Source organism: Ammodytes marinus, assembly GCF_949987685.1.
Source record: "Ammodytes marinus genome assembly, chromosome: 13".
In the NCBI taxonomy this organism is placed as follows: Eukaryota; Metazoa; Chordata; class Actinopteri; order Uranoscopiformes; family Ammodytidae; genus Ammodytes; species Ammodytes marinus.
The window spans coordinates 12,894,863-12,922,828 of record NC_137217.1 but is presented as its reverse complement, the minus strand read 5'-3'; the positions used below and the strand labels follow the sequence as shown (position 1 = coordinate 12,922,828).

At 41.2% G+C, this 27,966-nt stretch overlaps 2 protein-coding genes across 3 annotated transcripts; both read left to right on the top strand.

The window, feature by feature from the left end:
* The first annotated feature begins 975 nt into the window (after nucleotides 1-975).
* ice1 (KIAA0947-like (H. sapiens)) lies at nucleotides 976-13,216 on the top strand. Of its 2 annotated transcripts, none has more exons than XM_080040335.1 (20): nucleotides 976-1,161; nucleotides 1,348-1,406; nucleotides 1,808-1,919; nucleotides 2,100-2,176; nucleotides 2,266-2,303; nucleotides 2,414-2,496; nucleotides 2,649-2,725; nucleotides 3,561-3,598; nucleotides 3,731-3,813; nucleotides 3,911-3,947; nucleotides 4,095-4,151; nucleotides 4,277-4,360; nucleotides 4,515-4,891; nucleotides 5,113-7,695; nucleotides 9,731-9,899; nucleotides 10,064-10,224; nucleotides 10,453-10,643; nucleotides 11,102-11,202; nucleotides 11,324-11,422; nucleotides 12,447-13,216. In XM_080040335.1, the coding sequence occupies exons 1-20, from the start codon at nucleotides 1,072-1,074 to the stop codon at nucleotides 12,626-12,628; spliced, it is 4,698 nt and encodes a 1,565-aa protein (XP_079896461.1). In that variant the 5' UTR covers nucleotides 976-1,071; the 3' UTR covers nucleotides 12,629-13,216. The 2 variants fall into 2 exon arrangements, with proteins under 2 accessions (XP_079896461.1, XP_079896460.1); XM_080040334.1 differs by having other exon boundaries at nucleotides 5,104-7,695.
* Nucleotides 13,217-14,349: 1,133 nt separating this feature from the next.
* LOC307259547 (terminal nucleotidyltransferase 4A-like) lies at nucleotides 14,350-24,087 on the top strand. The gene is made up of 12 exons (XM_080039481.1): nucleotides 14,350-15,209; nucleotides 15,464-15,587; nucleotides 18,042-18,088; nucleotides 18,907-19,027; nucleotides 19,159-19,266; nucleotides 19,349-19,477; nucleotides 19,745-19,958; nucleotides 20,306-20,432; nucleotides 20,539-20,642; nucleotides 20,826-21,013; nucleotides 21,126-21,239; nucleotides 21,748-24,087. The coding sequence occupies exons 1-12, from the start codon at nucleotides 14,500-14,502 to the stop codon at nucleotides 22,192-22,194; spliced, it is 2,433 nt and encodes an 810-aa protein (XP_079895607.1). The 5' UTR covers nucleotides 14,350-14,499; the 3' UTR covers nucleotides 22,195-24,087.
* The last annotated feature ends 3,879 nt before the right edge of the window (nucleotides 24,088-27,966 follow it).

The following is a 27,966-nucleotide window of genomic DNA, read 5'->3' as shown; positions in this document are numbered from 1 at the left end:
AAATATGAGAATAATGGCCTAAATGTTGCTTTTGAAAAATACGTTTCAATTAGCCTATGTGAAAGAAGTGCATGCACACGCGTGGTGTGTGTGTGTGTGTGTGCGTGTGTGTGTGTGTGCGCGCGCGCGCCCAGAGGCAAACTTAACCATTGTGCAAAGGTAGGCAATTGCCTTGGGTCTCATAATCATCTAATAAATGTTTGTTTTACTCTTCATTCATTAATCGCCGATTACGTGCGGACGTCGGCATCGCACTGGGAACTGAGGGACATCATGGCGTATCAAATCATCTAATAGGACCATGGAAGAAATCCAAATCTTGCACTGAGTTCCAAATCACATACTTTTGTTTTATACTAGCCTACATAGGCCTACTAAAGTGCAGAAGAGTTTGAGGGCCACAGGAGAGAAAAATAAATCAGATAAGGAAGATTTTTTTTCATTATGTCAAGAAATGTCAAGAATAAAGATGAATACTCCAAAATGCAGTTAGTGGGGCATTTATGTATTTTCAGCATACTACAATTGACGTGCATGTATTAGGACAAACTTAATCTGTTCCTGGCATACAAATAGTATGGAAGTATGGGGATTGGAACGCAGAGATGTAGAAAATCATGGGGATAAAACGGATAAAATCATGGGGAGAAAATGAATGGGATTTGTACTTCCGGAACCGCACTGTTTGTAGCGTATTTGCATCAGTAAACGCCCCCATATGCCACAATAAACTGCCTGAAGAAAACTCCGCATGACATGAACCAGAATATTTAGGCCGAAGGAAAAACAAATATAGAACTGAACCCTTGTCTTACTCACATTCAATTGAATAAAAAAATACGTTAAATATGCTTATAACGTAGCAGGAATGTATTTTATTTTATTTAACTTTCCGGCATCTCACAAAGCTCCCCTTTGGGGTCCTGGCTTGGGTCCTTGGCCAACGTGGGAGAGGCGAAAATGTCTTTATAGGTGCATGGAAGTTGTTTTGAACCTGGATTTTTGTTTCACTGGGACGTGGTCGTCAATTTATGTTATATATAATTACGGGGTGTCGGGATTTTTCTTACCATGATGCCAGGGGACAGTCAGTCCAAAATGTTAGCCATCGCCGCGGACGCAACGGTTGGAAACTGTCAAAACTGCTCTGTTTTGCACCAGGTCAGATCATGTTCCAGTGACAGAAAAGTCAAATACAAAGTTATATTTCGTCCCTGTACAAAGAAAATAAACAGTGTCCCACGGCTGCGACACAATTCAGGTTTTCATGTATTATCGGCTCCAGTGAACGTTTCGGTTAACATGCTTTTTCTGCTTGTTTTTATTTTGGTTCGTCTCTTATTACAGAGCCTGACAGAGTATGTGTCGTCATTTCTGGCATTGAAACAGAAGATCACTGCTTCGGAGTGAGTATCAACGAATGACAATCACCATGGTGACACGTATCAGCAAAGAACAATTACAGTTAACGCTAACTTTGCCATGGACATTAGCAATACCTCGATATTTTGAGATATCTGTGATTACTGTGGAGCCGGGCCAGGTATCAGGCGTAAGATAGATGGCTAACCAAATTCAATACGTGCGTACACATTAATAATAATTATGATAATAACATTAAGAATGAACCTGATTTCCAGAGACATGTATCTGTGAAAACCATACATGTATCAACAAACAGTTTTGGTGCTAAGACACCTGTCAGGTCATGCTGTATGAAGAAAAACATTCACATTCCTTTATTTTTTTCAATGTTGCATGCAACTGGTTTTATAAGACTCGTGTTCTTAACATGTATTTAATGCAGAGACACGATCAGGCTTCAACAACAGCTGGAGGAGCTTCAGCACATACTGGTTGCTCTGCAGAAAAAGACGGTGGATTATGACTCTTGGCAGGCAGAACGAGAAGAAAAGAAGGTATGGTTATTTCTCTGTCAAATCCTATGTAAATGATATTCCTTCTGATGATAAGAATGTAGCTGTATGTATAGTGTTACTGCAACAACAAAACAACTCTACATGTGGTGTCATTGTGTATTTTAGTTTGTTGTTGTTTTCTGCTCTCTTGATGATAATCGCACTGTTTATTTTGTATAGGGTGCTCTGAAGGCCAATGCACAGATGTCTGAAAAGATAGAAACATTGAAGCAGGAACACAGCAAAACAACAGCAGAGTAAGACATCATTTAGTCCGAATTATGACAGCTATCATGATGTTTTATCTTTGTTATAACATGTTACTGATATTCTTGTTATCCCTCAGAAATAAGACACTTGAAGAACAGCTAAAGGATATGAAAGGTACTGTAACATTTCCATTGGAAAATATGCATCATTCTTAAGCAATCCTTAGTCGAACATTTCTGCTGTGCTACTTTGATTCTGTTCTAAATTGTCTTTCAAACTCTCAGAACTGATGGAAACGCAGTCCCTTGAAAACGCAAAGCTGAAGAGGGAAAAGGCCGTAGTAGAAAATGATTTGCTGGAAACGCAGGTAAACAAAACAAATGTGTCCTCCAAATACACCCTGACAATCTCAGACTGACAGTTACTGGAACAGTGTTCACATGTAGCTTTAGATAGCAGTCTGTGATGAAATGCAGCTCTGGGAAAATAAATAACTTTTGTTCATTTTCACCTCTTCAGACGTCTTTGATGAAAGCTCAAGCTCAAGCGGATCGAGTTGAACAATTGATAGAGGAGAACACCAAGACAACAAGCACGTAAGAAGTTACATATTTGCTTAACCCATTGATGACGGCTGCTGCGCGATGCCACATTGGCTCTCCTGCCTGATGCTGCGTCGTGCAGCATTATTACTTTATCTAATTTTCATGGCATTCCCAGCATAGAATGCACTGTCATTGGTTCAAATACACATGAGGTGGGTTTTGTTGATTTTTTTAAGACCACGTGACCACCCAAAAGTTGTGTGGTTTGCCGAAAATCATGTCAATAAAAAATAAAAATAAAAAAAAAATAAAAAAAAATAATAAAAAAAATACGCCAGCTATGTCGGCGACAGAACAGTTAGTGGCGTTTGGTGCGCAGAATCAAGGTCTACTATAGACTACTGACGAAAATCACACAACACATTGCATCTATTTATTAACAATATTTAATAATTTTCTAATTCATCTAATTTTGACGATTTTTAGAAATATTCGTTGGTTTGTAAGCGCTAGGGGAGCATGTTTAAATAAAACCTGTGAACCTTAACTTTTAAATGTATTTTATTTCATGTTTCTATGTGCTACACAGGCTTAGATATTAAGGTTTTGGTAGACTTGACAATTCGTACTATTTTTTCAGAAAACCCTCAGGCATTAAGGACATGCATCCTAGATTGCCATAGTCATCAATGGGTTAAGATATTGCTTGAATTGCACATAAATGAGTCATGTGTGTGTGTTTCTCTTTCTTTTTGTGTTATTTGTTATGGAACTTGAGTTAACTTTGTGCTGCATTATGATCATTTATGTGTCATTGTTTGTGAAAAAAATATATTTTAAAACCCAATGTGATGAAAGGTTCCATGTTGTTTTTTGTTATCAACAGAAAGAACAAGCTTGAAAGTAAAGTTAGAGTGCTCGAAGGTTAGTATTCAAAATCTGTAATTCACACCATATGAAGAATTATTTCATGTATGTGAGGATTTCTTGCATCTCTGTTTGTATAAAATCACTTGCTTGGTTCTTAAGTGATATATCTTTTCGTCCCTATTTCAGACTCTGTTTGCAAACATAATCATCAAACATCACAACTTACCAAAGAGAAGATCCTGCTAGAGAGTAATATCGATGACCTCCAGGTGCAGTAAATAAGTTTTATAAACTACAAATTGATTTATATATATATATTTTTTTACTACAAACTGACCTTTCTCTGTGTATAATTTCAATTTGCAGGTGAGACTGATGAAGCTGGAAAGAGAGAGGAGTAAAGGTAAACACGTCACGGCTTTTTTTTCCCCTTCTCCTGGTTGCTTTTCAGCATATAGCCTAGTTCTTAGAAATGTTTTTTTTTTCTCTCAATAAAATAAAATAAATAAGTGTCTGTTTCTCACTTTAAGTTATTGTGATTTCTCCACAGAACATAGGAGCACGTCAACTCAGGCAACTGCACCTCAGGAGCCCAAAGTTGACAAAGGTATGCATTTGGCTTCACTTTGTTTTTGATCATATTTATGTAATGAGCTAATCACATGCATTTAAAGCAGATTTTTTTGTAACGTTTCCCTTTACACCATATGACTATTTGCATTTTTTTTCTAGAAAAGTTCCAAACGCTACTGGCACATTTGTGGGCATGTGTAGAACCTCAGCAGCAGCACCCTCCGAATCTGTTTCACGTATCTGGTGAGGCATCTTCAAGCCCTCTTGTATATCCGTGTCCTCACCTTTACACAACCTCAGTGACTTCTGTGTTTTTTTCAGTTTTGTTTCTTTCTTTATTTAGACTTTTTACCTTTTCTACATTCATTCAACTCTCTTTTTATTCTTGTCATTCCAGAGTCCAGTTTGAATCATGTTCCGCCCTCCTCTCTGCAAAACAGAATACATTATCCTCCAAGTCTCACGTCCCAGTCTGCTTCTTACACAATCAGTGAATCCAACAGTCACCCCATGCAAACAAAAAACATTTACACACAGTTAAAGCGCTCTCCTGATGGGAAGAAAGCCGCCAAGCGTCAATCATGTCTGCAGACAGCAGGTGCCAAGAAGCAAACAAACCCCTCCCCCAAAAATAAGCGATTGTCCAAGGAACACAAACCTGAGGAGTCCTCTACAGATTGGGGCAGCTTCCAAGTGTCTGTTGAGGAGATAATGGCAATGTTTAAACCAATGCTTTCATGCATATCACCCATACCAGAGTTCGAGACAATTCAGGTACTTTTCATGGAAATATCTCACTTTTTATTACTGACTTAAATGTAGCATCACCTGTTTTTATTTATGTTGTTAGATTCTGTGTTGCAATCTCTTTGTATAAATACGATGCAAGACATCTTACCATAACCAAAAGAAGCATGGTCCCTCTCATATTAATACAATGTGTATTGTAAATCACATCCTTCTTCTCTTATTTCTTTTTTTTTCAGGGTGCAGAGATGGAATCTATGGAAGCGGATGATGGAGAAAAGGAAAACCATCCCAAACCCTCGGATGACACTGTTCCTGTTCAACGAGAGGATTCCTCAATCATCACAACGTCTGCCACAAGCCACTGTCTAAAATCTCCTGAGGCACCAGCAGAGCAGAATGTGGATTTACCAGCGGTCACGCCACAGGAAGTGGAAGACATTTCCAATGGTGACTCCAAAGACTTGGGTGAAATTGAGTTGAGTGGCATTATGGAAACCAAGGAAAAAAGCTGCGAAGATGGTGAAGAAATGCATCTCGAAAAACACATGCAGACTGAGAAGGAACAAGAAACTTTGAATTTAATATCTGCATCATCATCTGCTACTTCTTCATCATCAGACATTACAATCTTGGTTGAGATGGTGTCGTTAACTACGGAAAGTCCAGAGCCATCCTGCAGTGTAAATCCCAACAGCAGTGGTGCCAATAGCATCTCTGAAACCAAAAATGCCTTAAGAAAAGCAAAGGAAGATCCGCCAGAAACTATAACAAAGATGGATGTAGACACAAGCCCTAGTGATTTCACTGGTTCCAAAACAGTCACTGCTCATGGTGCAGATTCACCCGGAACAGAAGATTCAACTGTAACCTCTGAGGAAGTAGGAGATGTTCAGCCACTTGCTTACTCGGTTACTAACCCAATGTTCATTGACTCTCTGAGAGACACTGAGGTTGCAAATGCTAAAAGTGGTTCAGAAATGGGAAAAGGTCAACAGGACTCTTGTGGTCTGAGGCAGGAAAGTCAGGATTCCCTAGTCTCTGAACCCCAGGAGAATAAAGAGTGTCTTGGCGAGGACACAGTCGTGCCACAAGGTGACACCTGTTTGTCAAGCAACACTTACAGTATCAGCAGTTTCTCAAATGAAAATGTTGAAGAGAAGCTTGAAAAGGATTCACCAAATAAACTTCCTGTGGAGGAAGATAGAAATGATGCACATGGAACTGTTGTTGTGGAATTTAGTGATGTTTCCTCACAGTTGCATGGTGATAACGGACATCCGTCTCCTAAGTCTCCACTTTTGAAGATTGGAGGTGACGAAAGCCATGTTGACCAGGAATCTGGTCAAGCAAATGTAGAAACTCCTTTAAAAAAGTATGTTGACATAGGGACTTTGAACAGTGAAGTACTAGTAGAACACGGTCCTTCCCTTTCTGATTGCCAAGATACAAACACTGTTAACTGTCAATCTCTGAAAGAGAATACGCATTCTTTGTGCACGGCATTGAGTCCTTCGTGTCTGTCTCCCACGGAACATTTGCTGGCTCCAGAAACCCACGCACACCCAGAGGAAATGAATGTCTGTGTCAACATTGAACACAGTTCAACACAAAAAATACCTCTACAGCCTGTGCCCAGTTCAGAGGAAGGAGGTGTTATTCAAAAGGTTATTGTCAAAGACGGGCCTCAGGAAAACACAGACTCAAGTAACCATGAAGTGAGCAAATGTGAATTGGGCGCTGTCAGTCCTATTACCTCATTCAAGCAAAATGCTGATACCACAAATGGAACCAATACATGTTTGGAGTCAGTTCAAGACATGCTTGGAAAACAAAGCCTACAAAAGTTCAAAGTGGAAGAGCCTATCCCAGTGGCTGGTTCAACTGCAGCTCAACCACCACAATGCATAGGCCAGGTGCACTCTGAAATGGGCCCTCCACTTCCTCCTGTTCTAACCCCTCTGAGCACACCCCCAAAGGCGGGCAAATCCATCAATCCGAGCCAGGCTATCGGCAAACTCTTATTTCCCTCGCCCATGGAGAGATTGTCTTCACCTTCCACTCCTGTCCAGGCCCACTTGACACCCAACAGTCAGCATCTGAGTTCCTCATCTCTAAACAGTCCACTGCGTGAAAACGGGGTCCCGTCGTCGCCACTTCAATTTGGCTCTGCCACTCCAAAACATGCTGTGCCCGTCCCTGGTCGCCTGCCCTTGACCGCAATGAACTCTTCACCGTTGTCTTCCTCAAGTCCGTCTCAGGATAACTCCATGAGGATTCTGGACACCATGTATCCGGAGCTTTCTGCCCATGCACGCACCCTTAGCATTCTCAGAGGAAACGTCAGTCTCGGCATTTGTTCATCAGAGGGTGGATCGTTGCCTTCAACCACTGTTGGTCCAATGTCTGGCTTTAAATCAATTAACTCCACCTCAACGGCCTTCACCAAGACTGAGACAAGAGGGGGGAAAAGGCAGGCCAACGGTGTACCTCAACCCATAAACAGCAAATGTCTCAGGCTTGACAGCTGCTCTCCTACTGTCAGTCGCAAGCAGGTGCCTTTTTCCTCCTCAAACAGTGGAGAGGAGACCACCTCACCCCAGACTGCGACGCTCAAACAGCTCCCAAACAAAGCATCTTCTCCGGCCCTGGGAGGTGGAGAGATTACGGAGCAAAATCTAATAGTTGACTATTTAAAGCAAATAGAAGTTCAGTGTTTTGACCTATTGCCTGTGATCCAGAGCCACCTGTATGTTGGTAACCTGCCTAAAAAGCCTGTCTTGAGAGACGAGGAAAAGAAGGTTATCTCTGAGATTTGCCAAAGCAGCTTGGTGAGTATGCTAATTTTTAGAGGATTATGTTTTGAATTGTTTCTCTCTTGCCATTCATCCACTCTCATTCTGGGTGCTTTGCCTTGTTTTTACACTATAACAAGCGGTATAGTATAAGAAGACTAGCATTTTCAGATGATCATTGTGAGGTTAATTGGTACACAGCCTTTTTAAATTGTCATAATTCCTACCTGCAAAACCGAATCAAACTGCCACACATATGGTTAACTCCATATGTGTGGCATAAACAGGCCATCTTTTAGTGTTTAGTTGGAACTCTACTTATCTAATACAAATAACTGGATGCAAACTTCCCGGGTGCCTATCCAACTTCTTAATCAAATGAGGGAGACGAGGGGACTATTTTGTATTCACTGGCAATCAAAATGACAGGAAAATGCTCACAGTGGGCCTCATTTATTATCAACCGTGCGTAGACCAGAAAAGTGGGTGTACGCACATTTCCACACAAACCTCGGCATTTATCAATTTGGATGTGAGCGTAGGGTACGCTCAAATCCCACGCCAGCTCTCACATTGTGTACATAAGTTTGAAAACAGCATGGACTTGCAGTGCTGGCTGTGCCGGGAAGCCGATGACTTTGTCGGACAATTGTTAGTAGATAATACTAATGCAGTGTTTGCTCAGACCGAGATAAACATATTACTCACTTAAAAATGTGCAGCACGGGGGCTGCATTCATTCATAGCTTTTAAAATGTTAGCCTAAGTATTAAATATGTAGGCTATGCAAGTAGTACGCTGCTCTTTATGATAAAAATACACAGCACAACTTTCAGCTTAACATTTTATTTATTTGACGCACTTTTGAGATTTTAGTGAGCGATTTATTTCCATCATTAACCGGCAAGTTTCGGCTTGTTTTTCGATCCGGGACCTCGGCAGTAATGGTCCAGGATCGGTGGTGGAGCAGGACGGTGGGCGCTCTCATAGCTGGTGGTTGCCTGGCTCTGTGGAGGTTAATACGGGCCGGTTTGTGCAGCAGTGTTTTAAAACACTTTAGAGTAGAGCTATCTGAAAGGGCCAATACATTCTAATCATTCAAACCTCTGCGCAGATAGATACATTGATAAATGAGGCCCAATGTGTGTGGAGTGAAGTAGATACAGTCGCTTACATTGTATTGCAACAACCCTTTTTTTAACCTAAAAGATGTTTTCTCATTGACAGAAATCTCTTTTTCCTATAAGTATTGTTATTGTTGAATACCCCCCTTCTTGTGACTTGTTTACGGTCGGTTTTAATAAAGGAAAATGAAGAAAATTGACCAATATAGGCAGGCACAGTCTTTGTATAAGGAAAGTAAAGATGTAAATGAAACACAAAATCATACACACTGCTGCGCCTCCTCCCTTAAGGAACTTTGTGACACTGGGCTCAGAATTCTCAGCGCGAGCAACCAGGTCAACAACTAGGGGAGAATGCAGAATCCCACAATGTAAAACCACATTTGGAAAGTCGTGCTTCTCCTCTGTAGGTATCAAACAAGAGAACAGTCTCCCAACAGATGTAATTACCGATACATTTTCTAAATCTTTCTCCTGTCTGACAAAGGCTTGGCTGCTTGCGCAACAGACCTGCACACACAGATAGAATGTTGTGCTAGGGGTATATTTTTTATAAAATATGTAAGGTAGTGTTTTTGTAAACTTTTTTTATCCTATGTATTTATATCATTGTATCTTGTTATCCTTATAATGTTTAATCCCATGTCTAAATACTATTGTGTCTTGTTTTGGTAGTTTTTATTGTTTTTACCTGCCCAGGGACTACAGGTGGAAAATCGCAGTTTGCTAAAACCTGGTACAATGCATCTCTCCTTGTTTTAAACAAGGTTAATGTTTCTTTTGTACACTGTCCCTGTTCAAATAAAGTTACATTACATTACAACAATGGTTCAAATGCTGACAAAATGACCAATGCTTGACAATAGCTCATTAGAGGATGTTGTTTACAAAAGTCTGCATCCAAGTGTACGGGTCTTACATGCATTTTTTCTCACTTCTCTGATTAGATTAAGGCAGACGATGTGATTTTGGCCATCCTAAAGAAACTGAAAGCAGAGAAAACAGACCTCAGCAGAGACTACATGCAGGCTCTTTGCAGAGTCCATACAGGGATCTGTAGACAGAAGAGGGACTGGGAGAAGGCTCACATCCTGGCCTACAGCATTCTATCAGAAGGTGAGCAATCTGCTTAATTTCTTAATGCTCACACATACCAACACAGGCATTTAAACTTATTGAAGCTTACAAAATCCTGTTTCACAAATGTGAATATTGACTTTATTGCACCTAGATGCACTAATATGTGTTCTTTCTTTCTTTTTGTGTATCCCCCACTGCAGACTTCCCAGACGCCGCTAAACTGATTTTGTTTATGGTGACAACTTGGCCCAATTTTCTCTCTCACAACAGTGGTCTGTGCCAGGCGATACATACTGTCACCAAACTGAAAGCACAAGAAAACACCCTCGGCTGCCTGTCAGCATTCCTTGATTGGGAAAAGGTGAAATATTTTAAGATTTTCCTCAAATGTAGCTTGTCTGACATACATCCCCTGAGTTTCAAGTGTCACTGATAAAAACATTGCCATTTTATTCATTTTAAACCTTAGTTTAGAATCAACTATTGGTCTTCATCACATCATCTCTTTTTTCCCAGTTTTCCCATCTGTATCCTCTCACATTAAGTACAGCAAACCCTCTAAAAAGCTAATCTCCCTGTATTATTGCAGAGTCCACCCTGTGACATTGACAAGCTGATCTCTAGAACGCTGTCTGATATTCGGTCGGGGTCAAGCCTGTTTTTCACCAAGCACAGTCGGTATGGGGAGGACCTGGGGACTGAGGGCTGGGACCATGTCTTCACGCTGCACCTCCTCTGCGCACACAAAAAGTGGAAGTGGACCTATGAAAGTGTATTGGGGTATGTTCATTTCCCTGGCTTGAACCTCCACTGTTTAATGTTGTCATTCAGTTCACAGTTTGTGTTCCAAACACAGTTTAAGCAATCATGTCAATTTCAGTTGAAGAGGTTAAAGGTGAGGTTAGCGATTCTGAAGAATGCTTTTTGTCAAAATCAGTAAATATCTCCTCACTATCCACTACCTGTCTGTACTGTGTGTGTGATGGAGAAAATAGTGTTACTTAGTTAGCACCCTAAACTCTGTAAACTGGTATGTAAACAAATGGGGCACACCGTAGCTGCCCGCTTACAGAGCCTAGTCTGTGTTACACTGGATTTTTTTTAGCACACACATAGTAAAGTCAGGTAGCTCATTGTGAGGAGATTCACTGATTTTGACAACAATAATTCTCCAGAATGGCTGACTCCACCTTTAACTTCTGTAATCCTGTGCTAACGTGTTCACTTTGCTTTGACAGCAAGGACCTGTGGCCTTTAATGAACTCTTGGGTGACACAGCCCAGAGATCAACAAGCACCCATCTCCGATGTGACCATCGCCACTGTACTCCGCCTCATAGGTCAGTTTGTTCTGATAATTTTTTTTTACTTTTGTCTTAACCATAACCTTAAGTGATGTGTTATTTCACGATAACCAGGTGACAGTTGAGATTTTCATTCCCTTTTTTGCTTTCCAAATAGGACGCCTCGGTCAACTTGGAATTAAAGAGCGGTGCATTTCCTCTGTTGTAACCGTCGCCAACGTCATCAACACGTTTGGAAGGCATGGACAGACTGAAGGTATAAAATAGGAGTATTCATTCAGTGAATAGAGAATCATTCAGTTTAGCTGTAACTAATACCCTGCCCCTCTTTATTCCAATTTAACTCCACCCGTCTTTCATTAGTACAAAACTAGGGCTGTCAAGCGATAAAAAAAGTTAATCTAATTAATTACAGGCTCTGTGATTAATTAATCTAAATTAATCGCATACTTATGACACTTTTTTGCCTGTTTATAAACAACTTTAGGCCTATAGGCTTCCTTCCGTTTCACTCTCTCTCTCGCTCTCTCTTTCTCTCTCTCTCTGCGTCTCTCGCAACTTCTGTCTCCTCCACTCAGCCAGGTTTCTACATGAAATACATTTAGGAACTACTAGCGCCGGAAAAAAACACAAAAAAACAAGCAGGCTAAATGACGCACACACACACACACACACACACACACACACACACACAAAGGAAGAAAAAAGACAGGCATATGCTAGGAAGAGTGAGAGGGGGCGTTTGCGGGAGACGATCGCAGCTAGCAAACAAAAGTGAGACACGGAGGAAGATTGAGAGATAGACCTACTGTTTTCAACCTACATTGTTAATTAGGCACCCACTAAATCAATAATGCACAGACACTGCGGAGAATAACATAAGACGTATTCCTACCTTCATGATTATTTGCCCGGAGCAGCCCATAACACATCCATAGAGCCCTCGGCCCCTTTCCCCTGCTTCTTTCTTTACTCTTTAATCCTGTGCGGGCCGTGTCTGCAAGCTACAGGTGCAGCTCCGCTATCGTCTCACCTCTTTTGCACCGGGTCAAAGGGCAATATAGAAGTGTGATTAACCTGCGTTAATTTTTTTAATCACGTTAATTTTTCTGTGATTAATTAATCAAAATGAACGCGTTAATTTGACAGCCCTATACAAAACATGTACATGTACAAAATAAACCCAATAATAAATCTTATACTCTGATGTGATCTGAAGTGCAAAAGCCATTCAGCAGATGTTCTTAGTAGTAATAATTCTACTCATCATTCTCCCTCAGGTGTGCCGTGGAATGTCCAGTTAGCAGCAATCTACTGCATCTATGACCTTTCTCCCTGCAACCCCAAACAAGCCCTAGATGCCCTTGCAGGATGGAGGGGAGAAACATTTCAAAGTGTCCCTGCAGCTGTCACCAGCTGTTTTAACCAGTTAGCCTCCATCTGCAGACAGGTCAAGAGCTGAGAAAAACACACATACTGTACAAATTCACATGGATTTTTTTTAAGACTGGATGACTGAAAAGAACACAATGCACCTCAATTCTAAGAATTTTTTATTTAACTTGCCGACTAGTTGCCAATGATAGACCGTTTACCATTTGGGCACATGAACGGTCACACATGGTTGTTCCCCTCGTCCTCATTCAGGGTGTCTTAAATTGAAATGAATGGTCAAAGACGGTTACAAATGTTTTTTTTATGTGCACTTCTACTTTAAAATGAACATGACGTATGAATGTTATCTCATCTTGTAGTCAATGTTTCCTCAATTTTTAATGTTCTAGACATGTCATGTATGTTTGCTTTCCTAAAACATTTAACTGTACACACCCTGTATTAAATGTTCTGGCATAGCCCCCTCCCTCCCTGTTGGCTGCATTCAGGTAATTATAATCTAACGTGTTTCGGTTCAACTGTGGCTGTTGTTGTAAATGTTTTCTTCTTTCAAGTGTTTGTAAATAAGAGGTAATGAAAAATAAGATTGCCACAGTAACTGCTTTATACAGTTTAAAGATTCAGAGGTTATTTAATATTTTCAATTAAAGCATTTTCTACAACTATATATGTCTCTCCTCACGTGCATCATTGAATATTTGTAAACCAGGGAAATTGTGCTCTGATGTTAATTTGTATAGTGACCTGATGTGCATAATTAAGCTTATGGGAGTAGTAAGACAATTAGTGTCGGCACAAACGGCTGTTTCATTCGGCTGTTCAGTGAACGTTACAGAAAACCACAGCATCGACAGTCCCGTACAAAACTGTTAAGGGCGGACACAAATGATCCAGGCAAATTACAATAACTCACATTTTGTCCTGCCCGGTCTGATCCGTGTCAAGAGGACGAGGTGACACTAAAAAGTTACAATTTCCGGTAAGTGCCTTCAAAATAAAAGGCCTAAATCAATTTTAACCGTTTAGATCTTTAAAGATACTGAAGCTATTATAGAAAGTGGCCAGTACCTCAAGGACTATCCATATTTAGACATTCTCAAACGGAGTGTATAGGCCTAGGCTACCCCTTTGTCCACCCACATCTTCAATAGCCTACAGCATTAAATCCAAATAGAATATTATAATTGCTATAACATAATCTCAGGCAATATTTCTCACTCCACTCAGTCTTCTTTTTGCCATGGTTTGCATTTTGCACTACTTATAGTGTCAATGTTTTTGCACTGTCTGTCTTAGGCTATGTTGCCTATTTTCATGTCCTTAGCCTGCCTGTTAAATAGCCTACTAATTTCTGTCACTTGTGAGAGACAATTACGTTTTTATTATCTTATCTGATTGCTCGTGAAGGATTGTTTGTATTCTGGTGATATCTCTGTTTGTGGCACCATTTAAAAATGGAGATAGGCCTTATGGCTACATTCACACACCTTGACAAAATCGTCCAAACGGGTGGAAATAATTTAAAATATGAATGTTTTGTGAATAATGTCAATATGTTGTAATATGTTATTTTGACGTTGGTGTGTTCGATATATTTCAGACAAAAAAATTAAGAAATGTTTCGTTTTCGGCTTTTCCGGCCTGCGCGCGGCGGACTTGACGCTCGTGAGGGGGTGTGTTCAAAAGATTTAAATCCCTCTGACATGCGCAGACGCTGATCCATGCTGCTGGGTGCGCCATATTGGCTGACTTACATTGGGAGTGGAGTTGGGCGAGCTGTATGAAAAAATTAAACCAGTTTCCAGACATGAAGTGCTTCCAAGGATAACAAGTAAATCGTCGCGGTAGGGTTTTTTTTTCCGTGAGTGCAAAGTGTTTAATTTGCCAAATTGCTCGCCATTTCCCGTGAAGAGGCTTGTCGCTTTAAACTCGACCCCAATGGATCCCAGGACCGCTTGGATCCAGCCGGAGCAGAAGGGACCTGCCAATTCCCTGTGGATGCACGTTTGGGAGACCTCTCAGGGATTTGGAGCAAACTCCGGCATCGACAACCACCTTCACCACCAACGCAACTTTACGGCGCACAACGCGAACTCCACGGACTCAAACGGCGAGTATTGCAAAAATGTAGCTGCGACGCCGGGGGGGTTGTTCGGAAAAGTACCGAAGCGAGACGGCGGCGGTGGCCGGAGGAAGGGCTCGCCGTCCCCGTCCTCCTCCTCGCTGGACTCGGAGGCCGAGAGCTCGTCGTCGCCGTTGGGCTCCTCTCTGCGAATCGACAATTTGAACGTCGCAGAGGAGGCCAGCTGCTTTTTTCAATACGGCGTGCACGAGTTGAACGAGAACAATCTCAGACGGACACATCCCCCTCCGCTGTTTTGCACCGTTCAGCAGCAGCAACACTGTCGCAGCATGCAACAATCCTTCGGCCACACCCCCAACGGCATGAAGAATCAGCATGGGACTAAGCACCTCCACCATAACCAGCAGCAGCACCAGTCCAATTCAGCCGGTCGCAGGAGGCATCTGAACAGGGCCAATACCTTCCACGGCATTAACCCGCTCCTGTCCTTTAGCTCCAACGGACACTATGCGGACAATTCCTGTAGCCTATGGAAAACCAGGCGGTACAGCCCGGGCATTAATGGGTAAGGAGATGGGCTAGCCTATATAGGTCTCCTATAGAGATATGTATTTTGTTGTCCCGTTTTTTTTGTCAAGCCATTGAAGCTGATGTCTAGGGGTCCCAGTGCTTCAAACATTCCTATTTGTCTATCTTATGTAGGCCCAGGTCTCATCCTGAATTCCCACCATACATCCCGCTATACCGTCCACAGTCCAGTGCAGTTGCTTATCTGGTTATCCTCCTTTATGTGATCAGCTCGTCCTGTTTTCCTTACAGCCTTCACGAAGAAATCGTGGACTTGTTCAACTTCATGTCACCACGGCCAGAGGAGGAGGCCATGAGGAGAGACGTTGTGAACAGAATAGAAAGTGTCATCAAGGACTTGTGGCCAACAGCACGGGTGAGTGCCGGTAGGATACATGTGCCTTTGCAGAGGTTTGGACGGGGGTAACTCATGCTGCGATTCCTGTCGGTCAGTGGGAGCAGTGCTCCACTCCGGGCTGCACAATGTGTAAGTCTCTGACCTGTCTTTGGCCCTCTGTAATACCACTGTTCTGGTGTGAAGCTTATCATCCTTCTAAACCAAACCATTATTAGGAATTTGTGGCCTCCTGCTGCATCAACTAATGAAGTATGTTTTACCAATGGCTGAGGTCAACAGTTGAATCTTTTTAGATTATGGCTGACCATTTTAAGCAACTCCCATTTCTCTGAGCTATTGTACAATAGTTGACTATTTTAAAAATGTAATTTGTCAGTGGTGGTGATTTAGCTCTGATCCCTTTTTTTTGTGGTGGAAGTAAGTGGTGGTGTTGGAGTGGACTGCTGTATAACGTGTCCATTTGGTGTTAAATCCCATTTAAATGCAAAATGGAGAAATATTATTAGTGTTAATTTGAATCACCACTGCTGCCACAAAGTGTGAACAGACTATGCGTCACAAGCATAGACTGTACAGGTGTACCTAATTAATATTTCTTTTTAGTATTCTGTTTTCCATTCTGTCAGCACAGCAAGCCACTACTTTGACAAGAACACAGTGGATAAATCAATGTTAATAGCTTTACAAAATGCATGCAGATTGACCAATTGTTTTTAAAGTAAAGTTCTACATTTTCTTTCATTTCATTCTGATTTGCCTCACTCACAGGCTTAATATAAGAAGACGGGAACTGTCCCTTTAACTGTGTGCATTTTTTATGAAGTTAAGGGCATTGGTTGCTCATTAGGGTTAGCTTTGCTCCAGCGCTGGTAGATTCCGGGAACATGTAGCCTGCCTCTGCTGCTAGCAAGAAGATAAACTAAACTAATTAACGCTCCTGTGTGCTTGTTGTTGTGCCTGTCGTTTATTTACCACGTTATGTTGTGCTCCTTATTTTTGGCACGTTTTCATTTTAGAATTGAACAGCCTACATGCCTCTAGGAAACCGCAGATGGGTTGTCAGTATGTAGGCCAAACAATACGTTGGTAATTATACGTAGCAGAAAAGAGATTGCTGCGAAGATCCAGAACTGTATATCGATTTGAACCAGAATATGTTATGACACGATCTCTTTTTGTATTGTCCTCTTCACCTGATCTGTCGAGCCTTCCCATCGATAGCAGCACCAGGTCCCTCTCATTTTCTCTCCACAACTAGGTTGACAAGCCCCACACCGACACTGTCAGTTGTGGCTCTCCCCTCACCAGCCTCTCTCCTCTCCCGCTCAACTTCCAAAACATGTAGTTTCTCCTCAGTGTTCTGCTTCAAATCGATATGGTTCTGGATCTTTGCAGCAATCTCTCTTCTGCTCCTTATTATCCGTCTTGTTGACATACTGAGAAGCCCATCTGCGGTAGTTTGCCATGCGCGCTGCTCCGTTTCCTACCGGTGTGCAGAGCCATGTAAATATGCCGGTATGTATTTGGTTCTAAAATTACACAACGTGCCAAAAATAACATGTACAACATAGCGTGATAAATAAACGGGTCACAACAAGCACACGGGATGTTTTTATTATCTACCAGTACTTGAGCTAAGGGAACCCGACGTATGCCCCTAACTTCATCAAAAATGCACACACAGTTAAAGGGACTGTCGCCCTATATTGAGCCAGTGAGTGTGGCAAATCCCTATACATTTAAAATATTGAAGGTTACATGTTACTGATCACAGCTGGGTTTGTCTTGTGCCAGCGAATCCCTTCTACTGCCCTGCACATATTCAATATGAAAATAAATGTGAAATTATACAATACATTTCCTACATCAGGAGTCTTCATCAAGTTTATATTTACCAATCGCATATTCTCCATTGTTTGTCTTTATGTAACCTTGGATTTTTACACCATATAAAAAGTTTGTATATATTTCTGTTCACCAGGCCTGCAGTGGGCGCTGTGTAAATAAATGTTGTCCTAGACCTGGAGACAATTTTGTGACTGGCAGTTTACTGCACTTTACGTATCCTGTTTGAGCAGAGTATTGACAGCCCGATGGAATCATCATTCATGTCACTTGCCGTCCAAGTAATTAGTGGATCGTTTTCCTTTGCTGGAAAAATTATAGTGTACTTGTAAACTTTTTAATAACTTATTTTTCAAGTTGTCATAAGTGAGGGCCTTTTCTTTTAGAAATATCTTTAAAAAAAACACATACACAAATCAGGCAGAACTAGCACTGACATTTGTTTGATATGTGTACAATGACCAAAAGACATTCAGGAGTGCAGTAATACTGCTAAACCAAGTGTCCAAACTTCTAACACACAAAAGTCAAGCTAGTTGACACACACAACTATTGACTTGATAAAGATTACGATGATGTGTTTTGATTGAAAACAGGCCTGTATTAATTTGTCTTTTGACTCCGCAGGTGGAGATATTTGGCAGCTTCAGCACAGGACTTTATCTTCCAACAAGGTAATATATGTGCGTCTGTCTTGTGCAGTTTCTCTTTGAAAAGTCATTAACACGCTAGTAAGGAAGTGGGAGCACTGTTTTGATTAGGGTATCTTTTTGTCTGTCAGTTTCATTCATATGATCCAATGCAGTTTAGCTGTTTTCTGTCATGGGGTTTGTGTATACAGTATGTTTCTCTGGGTTTTAGAGCTGAGCAATACTGAGAGAAAACTGCCATTTGAACCTATTTGTTGCAAAATGACAACCGTGGAGTGGGAAAATAAGACTGCCGTTTAATGCCAAGATCGTTTCATCTAATGTTGGCTAATTAGTTTGTCCTGAACTCCACAATTAACGTTAATTATGAATTACAACAAGGTCTTTAAGATGAACACAAAGGTAACTCATTTCCTGAAATTACTTCTTCATATAATAATTCATCATGTGTTTTTTTTTTTTTAAATAATTGTACAGTTTTTTAAAAAGATTGTGCATTGAGATAATGTTCGAGAACATTTTGTTCAGTTGGATATAGACGGCATTCTTATTTTAACTTTACAATAAGTACTTTTGAGCATTTGGTTACAATGTGGATCTTGTTGTTCCTCCAGAAAAAGTCTTAAACTGGCAAATTGTGCTTGCATAACCTTCTCCCCCACATCTCTGAACCAGTGACATGGGGTCTGAAGAAAACAAAACAATATTACACACTTTTTCCAAAAGCCTAAATTAGTAAAACCAGGCCCTACTATTGTTTTGTTGTGACATGCACGTCACTGGGCTCTCTGTGTGGACACAACCGATATAATGTACGTGGTACTTTGTGCTATTGTTCTTAGTGACATAGACCTGGTGGTGTTTGGAAATTGGGACCATCCCCCACTGCAGGAACTGGAACAAGCCCTGAAGAAACACAACGTGGCTGGACCGTATCCCATCAAGGTTCTCGACAAAGCTACAGTAAGTGGACAGGATCCGAGTGTCTCATGGCTCTGGTGTCTAACGATTAGTTTTAGCTTTTAACCAATGATATTACAAAAAAGGGGCCAGTTTACTCGGTATGAAACATTGATTCTTTGACCTCTCCCCAGGTGCCGATCATCAAGCTCACTGACCATGAAACTGAGGTGAAGGTGGACATCAGCTTCAATGTAGAGACTGCCGTTAAAGCAGCGCAGTTCATCAAAAGCTATCTGAAGGCAAGTCTGTCACATTTTTAACCCAGTGGTGGCCTTTCCTAGGCTCTTAGTTTCTCATGTCCGTCTGTCTCGTGTCTTGTAGAAGTACACCGTTCTGCCTCCACTCATCTTTGTCCTGAAGCAGTTCCTGCTGCAGAGGGATCTGAATGAAGTCTTCACTGGGGGCATCAGCTCTTACAGCCTTATCTTAATGGCCATCAGCTTTCTGCAGGTACACACATGTTTGCATGCTTGGTCTACAATGAATGCATTCTTGTCTGTTAAAAAAAAGATGCAAGTGTATCAGTGCACAAGATAAGCAGGCAGTGTGCATACGTTTTATAATGCAAGTTTTTTGAAATTTCTATGTAGGCGCAAGTTATTTCTACAGTATAGTGATTTTTGTGCTGGTCTTAATGTCTTTTTTTTTGTAAAGATGTATGCAAACTGGTTGGATTTGATCACAATTTGTAAGTTATTACATTTCTTTGCTCTTCAGTTACACCCTCGTATCGACACACGACGTACCAACATCAACCTGGGTATCCTGCTGATCGAGTTCTTTGAGCTGTACGGCCGCAATTTCAACTACATGAAGACCGGCATCAGGGTGAAGAATGGAGGGGCCTACCTGTCCAAGGAAGAGATGCTCAAAGCCATGGGGAATGGAAACAGGCCGTCCATGCTCTGCATAGAAGACCCAATACAGCCAGGTGAGACTGGGCTCTGAACAAGGGATTTTGAATTGGACTCTCTGTGTGGTTTTGATTTTAGCTGTGGATGGATGTACTTGGCTCTTTTCAAAGGTCTCACAGAAGGGTCTTTTGTTTACATTTGCAGAGCCTGAACTTGGTTTACGAACATTTTCTCCACATGTTGTTCTTTAGTATTGAAAAAATCTATCGTAAATCAAAAAAAGATGAAGAAGGCACTAGTGCATCTTTTTAATGTCTACATGGCTAGTACTGGTACATTCCTCTAGAGTTGTATACACAAGTTGAAGTAGACATGTCGTATTGTATTCTCCATATTCCATTTAACAAGTTTGCCATCTTCACAGGAAACGACGTGGGTAGGAGTTCATACGGAGTCCTGCAAGTCAAGCAGGTGTTTGACTTTGCCTACATGGTGCTAAGTCACGGCGTGTCTCCTTTAGCGCGCGCTTACCCCAACAAGGAGTACGACAGGTTGGCTTCTTCATTAACTTGCAATGTTTTTATAAGATTCAAAACCCAAACTGGCTTTGAGTTTGTCCTGATAGCATTATGGAATATACCTGTCTTTGTGTTGCAGTACTTTAGGGCGCATCATCAAAGTCTGCCCAGAGGTGTTGGCCTACAGGGACTGGACAATCAAAAAGTGTAAAGCCAAGCAGTATGCCAAGCTGGAGAACCAAGGTAACTTTGTTACAAACTCTGAAAAAACTAATTTTAGACTGGAGTTATATTTTGTGATCGCTCGTCAAAGTGACACAATTTTGACCCTTTTGTAAGAGTCCCAATATGTGATGTCATTGTCAAATGAGTTCAAACCCTATTTTCTTCTTCTTTTTTTAACGGTATGGTTCTGTTTGGTCCTAGATGTGGAGAGCTGTGAGCAGGATCTTGCCAGGCTGATGCTGGGTACCATGGACGAGCAGAGAGACTCTTCCTCCCCCCTCAGTGCCGACTCCCCCTCACCTTCTCCAGTCTTCCTCCCCAGCCCACAGCACCATTCATCGTCCTCCTCTGCATGCTCCATCTCTTCCTCCTCCTCGGGAAGTGACATAGTAAGGCCAAAGCACATTCATCTATTCAACAATTCACTATATCTGTGGATTATTGTCTTTTTCCTCCTGTCCGTGCAACCGAGTTAAACTTGATGTCCTTGGCTTTTTCCAGGAGTCTGATTCTCCTCCGAGCAGTAATGCTGCGATCCAACTTCACCCTCTTACTCTGGCTTCGGTCCATTCATTAATGGCCCATCCAGCAGGCTTTATCCACAGCACGCCTCAGGTCTGTTTATTGAATTAATTCCCTTTTTTACTGGTTGTCAGAAAACGTACACATGTATTAACAATTTCTCAATTCAGGCAGTGCACCCCCCCCCCCCCAAACAGTATATTAAATAAATAAATACATTTAAAATTTCTATTGTCCCATCCGCCCGAGCCCTTTGCCAACCTAACTTTGTAGTACCTTCACCTGTGATTAGAACACCCCCTGATACCCCTGAAGCTAATTGGTGGTCTCTAAAACAGACCTTTTCAGAGGAAGGGCTAAAAAGAGGAGATTCTACAGTGGCACTGTGAGAAATTATAAAAGTTTTTTTTGGACACTAGACCACCAACTGTTTCTATTAGAAACCCAAATTACAATTTTGAACCTGAAAATGAGCACTACAATAGATGTGACTGTGAGTTCGAGCTCCGAGTTAAACATTCTGTGCCACCAATGCAAAAAGGGTTGACCGTGGCACACTTCTCAAATGCATTTGCTGCTTCTCTTTTTGTTCGTCATTTAGGTCCAGATGTCCCTTCCAGAAAACCTAACCATCCCCCCGCTCTCCGAATGCCATTTCTACCACGACAACCCACCTTCAATCAGCGTTGTGCACCGCCACATGGCACAAGTTGCACAAGTCTCCCAGCACACCAACTCCATGAGCCCTCTCCCCAGCCCCCTCCACCAGCTCCACCACCATCCTCAGGCAGGAGGGCAGCAGAGCCACGCCTACCCCGTCAGATCCAATTCCCACGGCTCACTGGAGCTGCACAAAGTTGTCTTTAAGCACAACCAAGGTGGCCTCCAAGGTCAAAGTCCCTCACAAGATGACTTTAGTCCCCAGCGGTGCTTTGTTGCCCAGGCTCAAAGCACGGCACCAGGGTTCAGGAACCAGCAGCAGCAGTACAACCGGAACACCTGGCGGCGCAGGAAGAGGGACAATCTTCCTGCTCCTAACCAAAGCTGATGAGACTGAAGCTCTGTCAGAGACCGGACTGGCACTGCTTTTTGGCCTCACTTAGCCCCGTCATGATTCTTGATGTTGAGAAGCAGTGATGGAGCCGTGACACCCCTGTTTTTTTTTGTTTTTTTACACACCGACACCAGTCAATTGGAAGTCATCTCCAAAGGTGTTGAATGGTCGATGTCTTCAAACTCTTAATTGATGCCACAAAGCCTGTAGCCTGTATCAGTCTGATAGTCAGAAGCCCTTTCTCTAAATGTGATGCACACCAGCACAGATGTATGGATGAGGAATTACTGTAAACCACCCCCCCTGGCTGGAAAGTTGAAGAGTTTGCAAGCAAGTGTTTAGTTTCCATGCCACTTTCACATCTTCCAACACAACATCATGTGCCATAACACTGAACTGGTTTATCAAACCTGGTCCGTCTTGATGTTTTGACTCTTATTGGGCCGTTCTGATCAGGTTTCGGGCTCATTCTGAATGCAACTCCCCAGTGGCTACGCTCTTAACTCAGAGCTCTGACAGCTTGGACTATCACCTACCAATTGTACTCTGGACTGAAGCGAAGCACTACCTTTCTACCTATGCAGCGCAACGCTGACTTAATGTTTTTGGTGTGATGGCACAAAACGGACCTTTTCTCAAGTGCTTAAACTGTGATGACTTGTTTGAATGTACCAAGTGTTTCCTTTTTCTGTGTTGGTCATTATCTTTGGTTCTTTTGTTTTCGTCACAAATGGACTTTTTTTTTTGTTCACATTGGCACTATTATGTTTTGTCTTTGTATCGTAAACAGTACCACCTTATTTTATCTTTGTTGCGTTTATGTGCAATATTGACTTGCTTTTATTTAATTTATTTCACATTTTATTTTTATTTTAGGGGGTTACCCTACTGTAAGCTTTTTTTATTTTAATTTCTAGACTACATGGATCTGTGCAATAGATGGATTTAAGGGCCTTGAAGGAATGTGTGTATGTAAGTTGTGTGTGTGTGTGTGTGTGTGTGTGTGGGCGTGTGTGTGTGTGGGCGTGTCTGTGAGGGGCTTTCCAGTGGAAGGGGGAGCTATGATATTGCAACATGAGAAATGTGCCAAAAATGCCATGACCCGAACATTTTACTCATGTTTTGTTTACCACTTACATTATGATCACTTGAAGTTTGGCCAGCTGTCTGTCCAAATGTCTTTCACATAGTTCTCATTTGAAACATAAAGCTCTATTCAATAGTTTGACTTTTGATCGGATCCACTTCCTCGTGGTAGGCTGCAAGCTATGCTGGGGAAATGCATCTTTCAGCAGTGTTTACTCATGTCATTTCAAAACGAGTTGGTGCTACTTATTACCAGCAAAGTGCTTGTGTTTTGCCTTATATCTTCCTTGATTCTGTTAAAGCAACAGGTTGACTGCCTTTCTTAAATGACCAAATTTGCCCCTTTTCCTGTACGTAGCCAGCTTTTTGCCTATTTGTTTCTCTACGCACTGCCAGGTTTACTTGGCTTTTATTTTCACATGCAGCTTGTAGGTGTATACTCTGGTGCCCTACTGCACTTGATGAATGTTAGCATTAACATTGTCACTTTTGTTTGTTTGTTGTTTTACTCAAATGTGACAAATACAAACTGGTTGTACAAGAGATTTTCCACTTCCATATTTAAAATCAGTCATTCTAAGACAAGGTTTCAAAGCTATATCATTTACGAAGCAATCCATGAGATGACATGAGCTAGGAGATTTGGTTGGAGCCATTAACACAACCAAAATTTGGTGATGTCATAATGTTTCAAGAGCCTTTCATTGGACCACCCTGCATACCAAACTAGTGGGCTCAACACATCGATGGGTTGTTGCATCATATCGCCACGTTTCATTTAAGATGGGTTGTAATGTGTAAATGGTGGACATATAGATGTATAATGACTTTTTTTTTTAAGTACGTTTTTTCTATTTTTTTAATAAACATTTTAAAACTCCATTTCCAGTTTGGTGTGTAAATTATTTTTGTGTTATGTTTACTGTTTTGCTGATCTGTGCATTTTAGCAGAATGGTGATGGGGCGTTTTACCATGGTTAAAGAGGAATGCCAATGCTTAGCATGAAATATGCCATCGTTTAAATGCATTACCAGGGTTTGTTTAGAGGGGACCATTTGGGTTTTGATAATGTGATTTCCAGTTGATGGTCTCCTATTATGTCATTTAAACCACGTCAATAGTTTAATTTAACTTTTTATCCTAAGATAAGAGACCTCAAGTAGTACAACAGCTATTGACATTTCCGAAGCACCTTACTCTAAATTAAATGAATTGTGCTGTACTTGGTACAACCTTTTTATATACAGTCTATGGGTTCAACCCAGTTCAAGACACTTGAGGAGCGCCAGCCCTCATCTGGTGTAATTCTACATGGTCTCTGATGGTGGCACTGGTGGACCATTGCTTGTCTTGGCTGTATCTAATCCATTACCTCTCATGTAGTCAGCAGGGAACAGGGAGGTAGAACGTGACGGAGGAGGGGAAGGCTTCAACAAAATAATTCCCCTGAAGGTTCAGCCATCGGAGTGTAGAGGCTGAAACCATTGTCATTTCATTCCAATTAAAAACCAACGGGAGAAATGTTCTCTCCTAGATGCCTTTTACTCTTTCTTGACTCAAACTAGCTGACTAAGGCACTTTGAAATTAGGTCCTGCTTCCTTGTCGTCATCCACTTTCTTGGATCCGTCTTCATTGATGATTAAATAGTAGTGATACTTTGGCACAGGCTATGCTTTATAATGTTGTTAAAAGATGGCTCTTTGTTTCTCAGCGATGTATTAATAAGATTAGGAAAGGCTGCATTGATCCTGCACACAAAACCTGCACAGCCAAATGCACATGACGCACATTCCTCGCCCTGGGGGACCAGGTCCAGACAACCGCTGTTACTGCTGCCAACAGGTTTCAGGTGTGGAATCCTGTAACACTCTAGTACGTTTGGCAAGGCCACCGGCTTAAGGGGTACACAAGAACAAAAAGGTTGGGAACCACTGATCTATACAATATTTTGTATTTTAGTGTTTGTGTGTGAAAATTCATGTCCATCTGCATGAATGACTCCAATGATTCTTGAGGAGGGAAGAGCAGCAGCTTCTTTCTGAACTCTGCAGCTTATAAAGAGGACACCTCTTTAATACTAAAAGCTTACACCAGTGCTTAGTGCACTACACACCATCAAAGAACTTCTGTTTAAGCAGGCAAATACTAGTGTTCAAAAAAATCATCTACTTTATTGTGTTGTGAAGTATCCCCTCTTGATCTTTTCAACCTAGTTGAGGGAACACATTTTTCAGAACTTGACCCCATGCGAGTAAACCAGGCATACTAAAATAAACAGAGAAATATCTTTCTAAGACCTTTCAATCCTCTCCAATCCCACTGGCAAGGAAAAACTAAAGCTCTCCAAAGGAAAGATCAGTAGATATACCTCCAGGCTAGCTGTGGCTGTCAGTGTCTTGCCAGTAGAACATTTGCATCGCTGCACATTTCAAGTCCCACGCACAGGCCCTCCACAGGGCGATGTGGATCAGTGTGTTGATGAAATGATAGTGTTTGCAAACAACATTATTTAAATGATAGGAGATAATGGCTAAGTCGGAATTGTTGTCAGGAGACTCAGTACATGTCATCGGACTGATAGAAATAGATAAGCATACTTTCCCTGTGCTAAATTACATTTAATTAAAACATACAATTAAGATACAATCAAGAATAAACATGAAATAATTGAATTTCTTCTGCGACTTGAGGGCTGCATATTGTTAAAAAGGATTGCTGAGTCTCTCACATCCCAGAAGTATCATCAGATGAGTATTCCAATGACCAATAGCAGCATTCTATCTTCTCACGTAATACCCAAGTTGACCTGTCTCTATCACAGGAAGAACTCTGTGCTGAGGATATAATAACTAATATTATGCAAATAACCATCTGAACACTGCTGGAAGGTTCATTTTGGGTTATGGTTTGGGTTTCAATATTGACAGAACATTTCCTTTGTATGTCTGCCAATTACCCAACAGTTCCGCCTGCTCCCTTTAAATCTTTGTCATACACAGAGAGAAATGTGATCAAGGGCTCTGCATTAACTACTCACAGGTTCCGTTTGTGCTGCTCTCAGGCAGTATGAAAGGCACACTTCTGCTATTATGCTATTTACAGCACAGGGCCACCTAGAGACATATGATTAGATCACAGTGCTGTGTGTACAAAATGGAGGTGATGATGACAGACGTGCTTTTGCATCAGCAGAATGAAAAGAAAATAATTCATGATATGAAATAAATCAAAGGGAAGCGATGAATTGGATGAAAAAGTCCTTTCCCCACACCGTGTGCTTATATTTCCACACAATCATGTTTTTCCCAATCCATCTTATATTTAGAGAAGCACATTCATGACTCACCTATACTTAGATAATAATTCTAGGCCGTATGCCGCCTCATACGAATATGTATCTCACGCTATGTACATGTCACATATCGTGTCCATCCATCAATGGATAACGCCTACAAGGGTCTTCTCTTCAGAGGGCATGTTGAAACATCATGCTGCATTTTGACACATTAATGGGAAACGTCACTTATAATAGAGATAATTTAATTGGTGTTTTGAATTTGGTCTAATGTGTGGTGTGTGAATGGCATTACTTGTAGGTTAGGTTAATTCCCCTTACACTTTAATAGACGTTTACATCCTACCTGCCATAATGATGTCATTCACACAATGCCAGTGAATTATCAGTGCAACACTGCATTTTAATAGGTAAAGTGTAGTGCATATCAAACATATAGGTCGAGCTAACAAGAGATGGCTATCAAAACTGTGTCTAAAATCAGCGCCCTATATGTGCATCCCTATTTCTTTCACATGGCATTTATAAAAAAAAACTTCTCTCACCTTGATTCCGTCCCCATTCACAGCTCATTCCCCAGTGTGTTCACTTGAGAATGAGATATCCTTTGTGGACTGGCTCAAATAGGCCTCTTCTGTATTCTGCCTGATAAAAGACTTCCATTCAGCCTCTGGTATAAAGATCACTAATGACCCATAGACGACAGTATTCAGGTGCTTCACATAAAAAAGAGAATTCTGTGATTGATGGACCATCTTTTTTGAGCAGCGTGAAGAAACATACTTTGCCTCTAAAGACCCATTCAGCAGTGTAGGCGCAGTCTTTAACTACATCTGTATTTGCAGGTTATTATTTGGAATTTTTTAATATTTCTACCAATGGCTTGGTCTTGGAAAATGAGAATGTCAACAAACATTGCTTGAACAACAACCTAAGCCTGCTAATTGTTGAATGTTGGTCAGCAATTTCCAAGGGGTGCATTCATTTAATTCACAGGATTTTTAGATACATATGTTTAATTGCTTGGCTGAACTGTAAATAAAATATAAAGTGTATTACACTGAGACACAACATTCTCTGCTCTTTATGTGTATTGTTACGAGCGACCCCTTTCACATTTGATTTAATATCAATTTAGAAATATTTAAACAGTTCATTCTTGAAGTTTATGAATCTCATTAACTGATATCATGAAGACAGCGGGAAGACTCTTGTGAAAAAAATATTTAGTGAAGCTTTTGATGTGTTTCTTTACAGACAATAGGCTACTTTGTGTGCTTTTGGATTGGATAATTAACAATAATAAAAATGTATTTCTTCATTCCTCTCCAGAAGACGTTTCTCTTTTCAATGCATTTGATGTTTCCACCATTAATATGCATA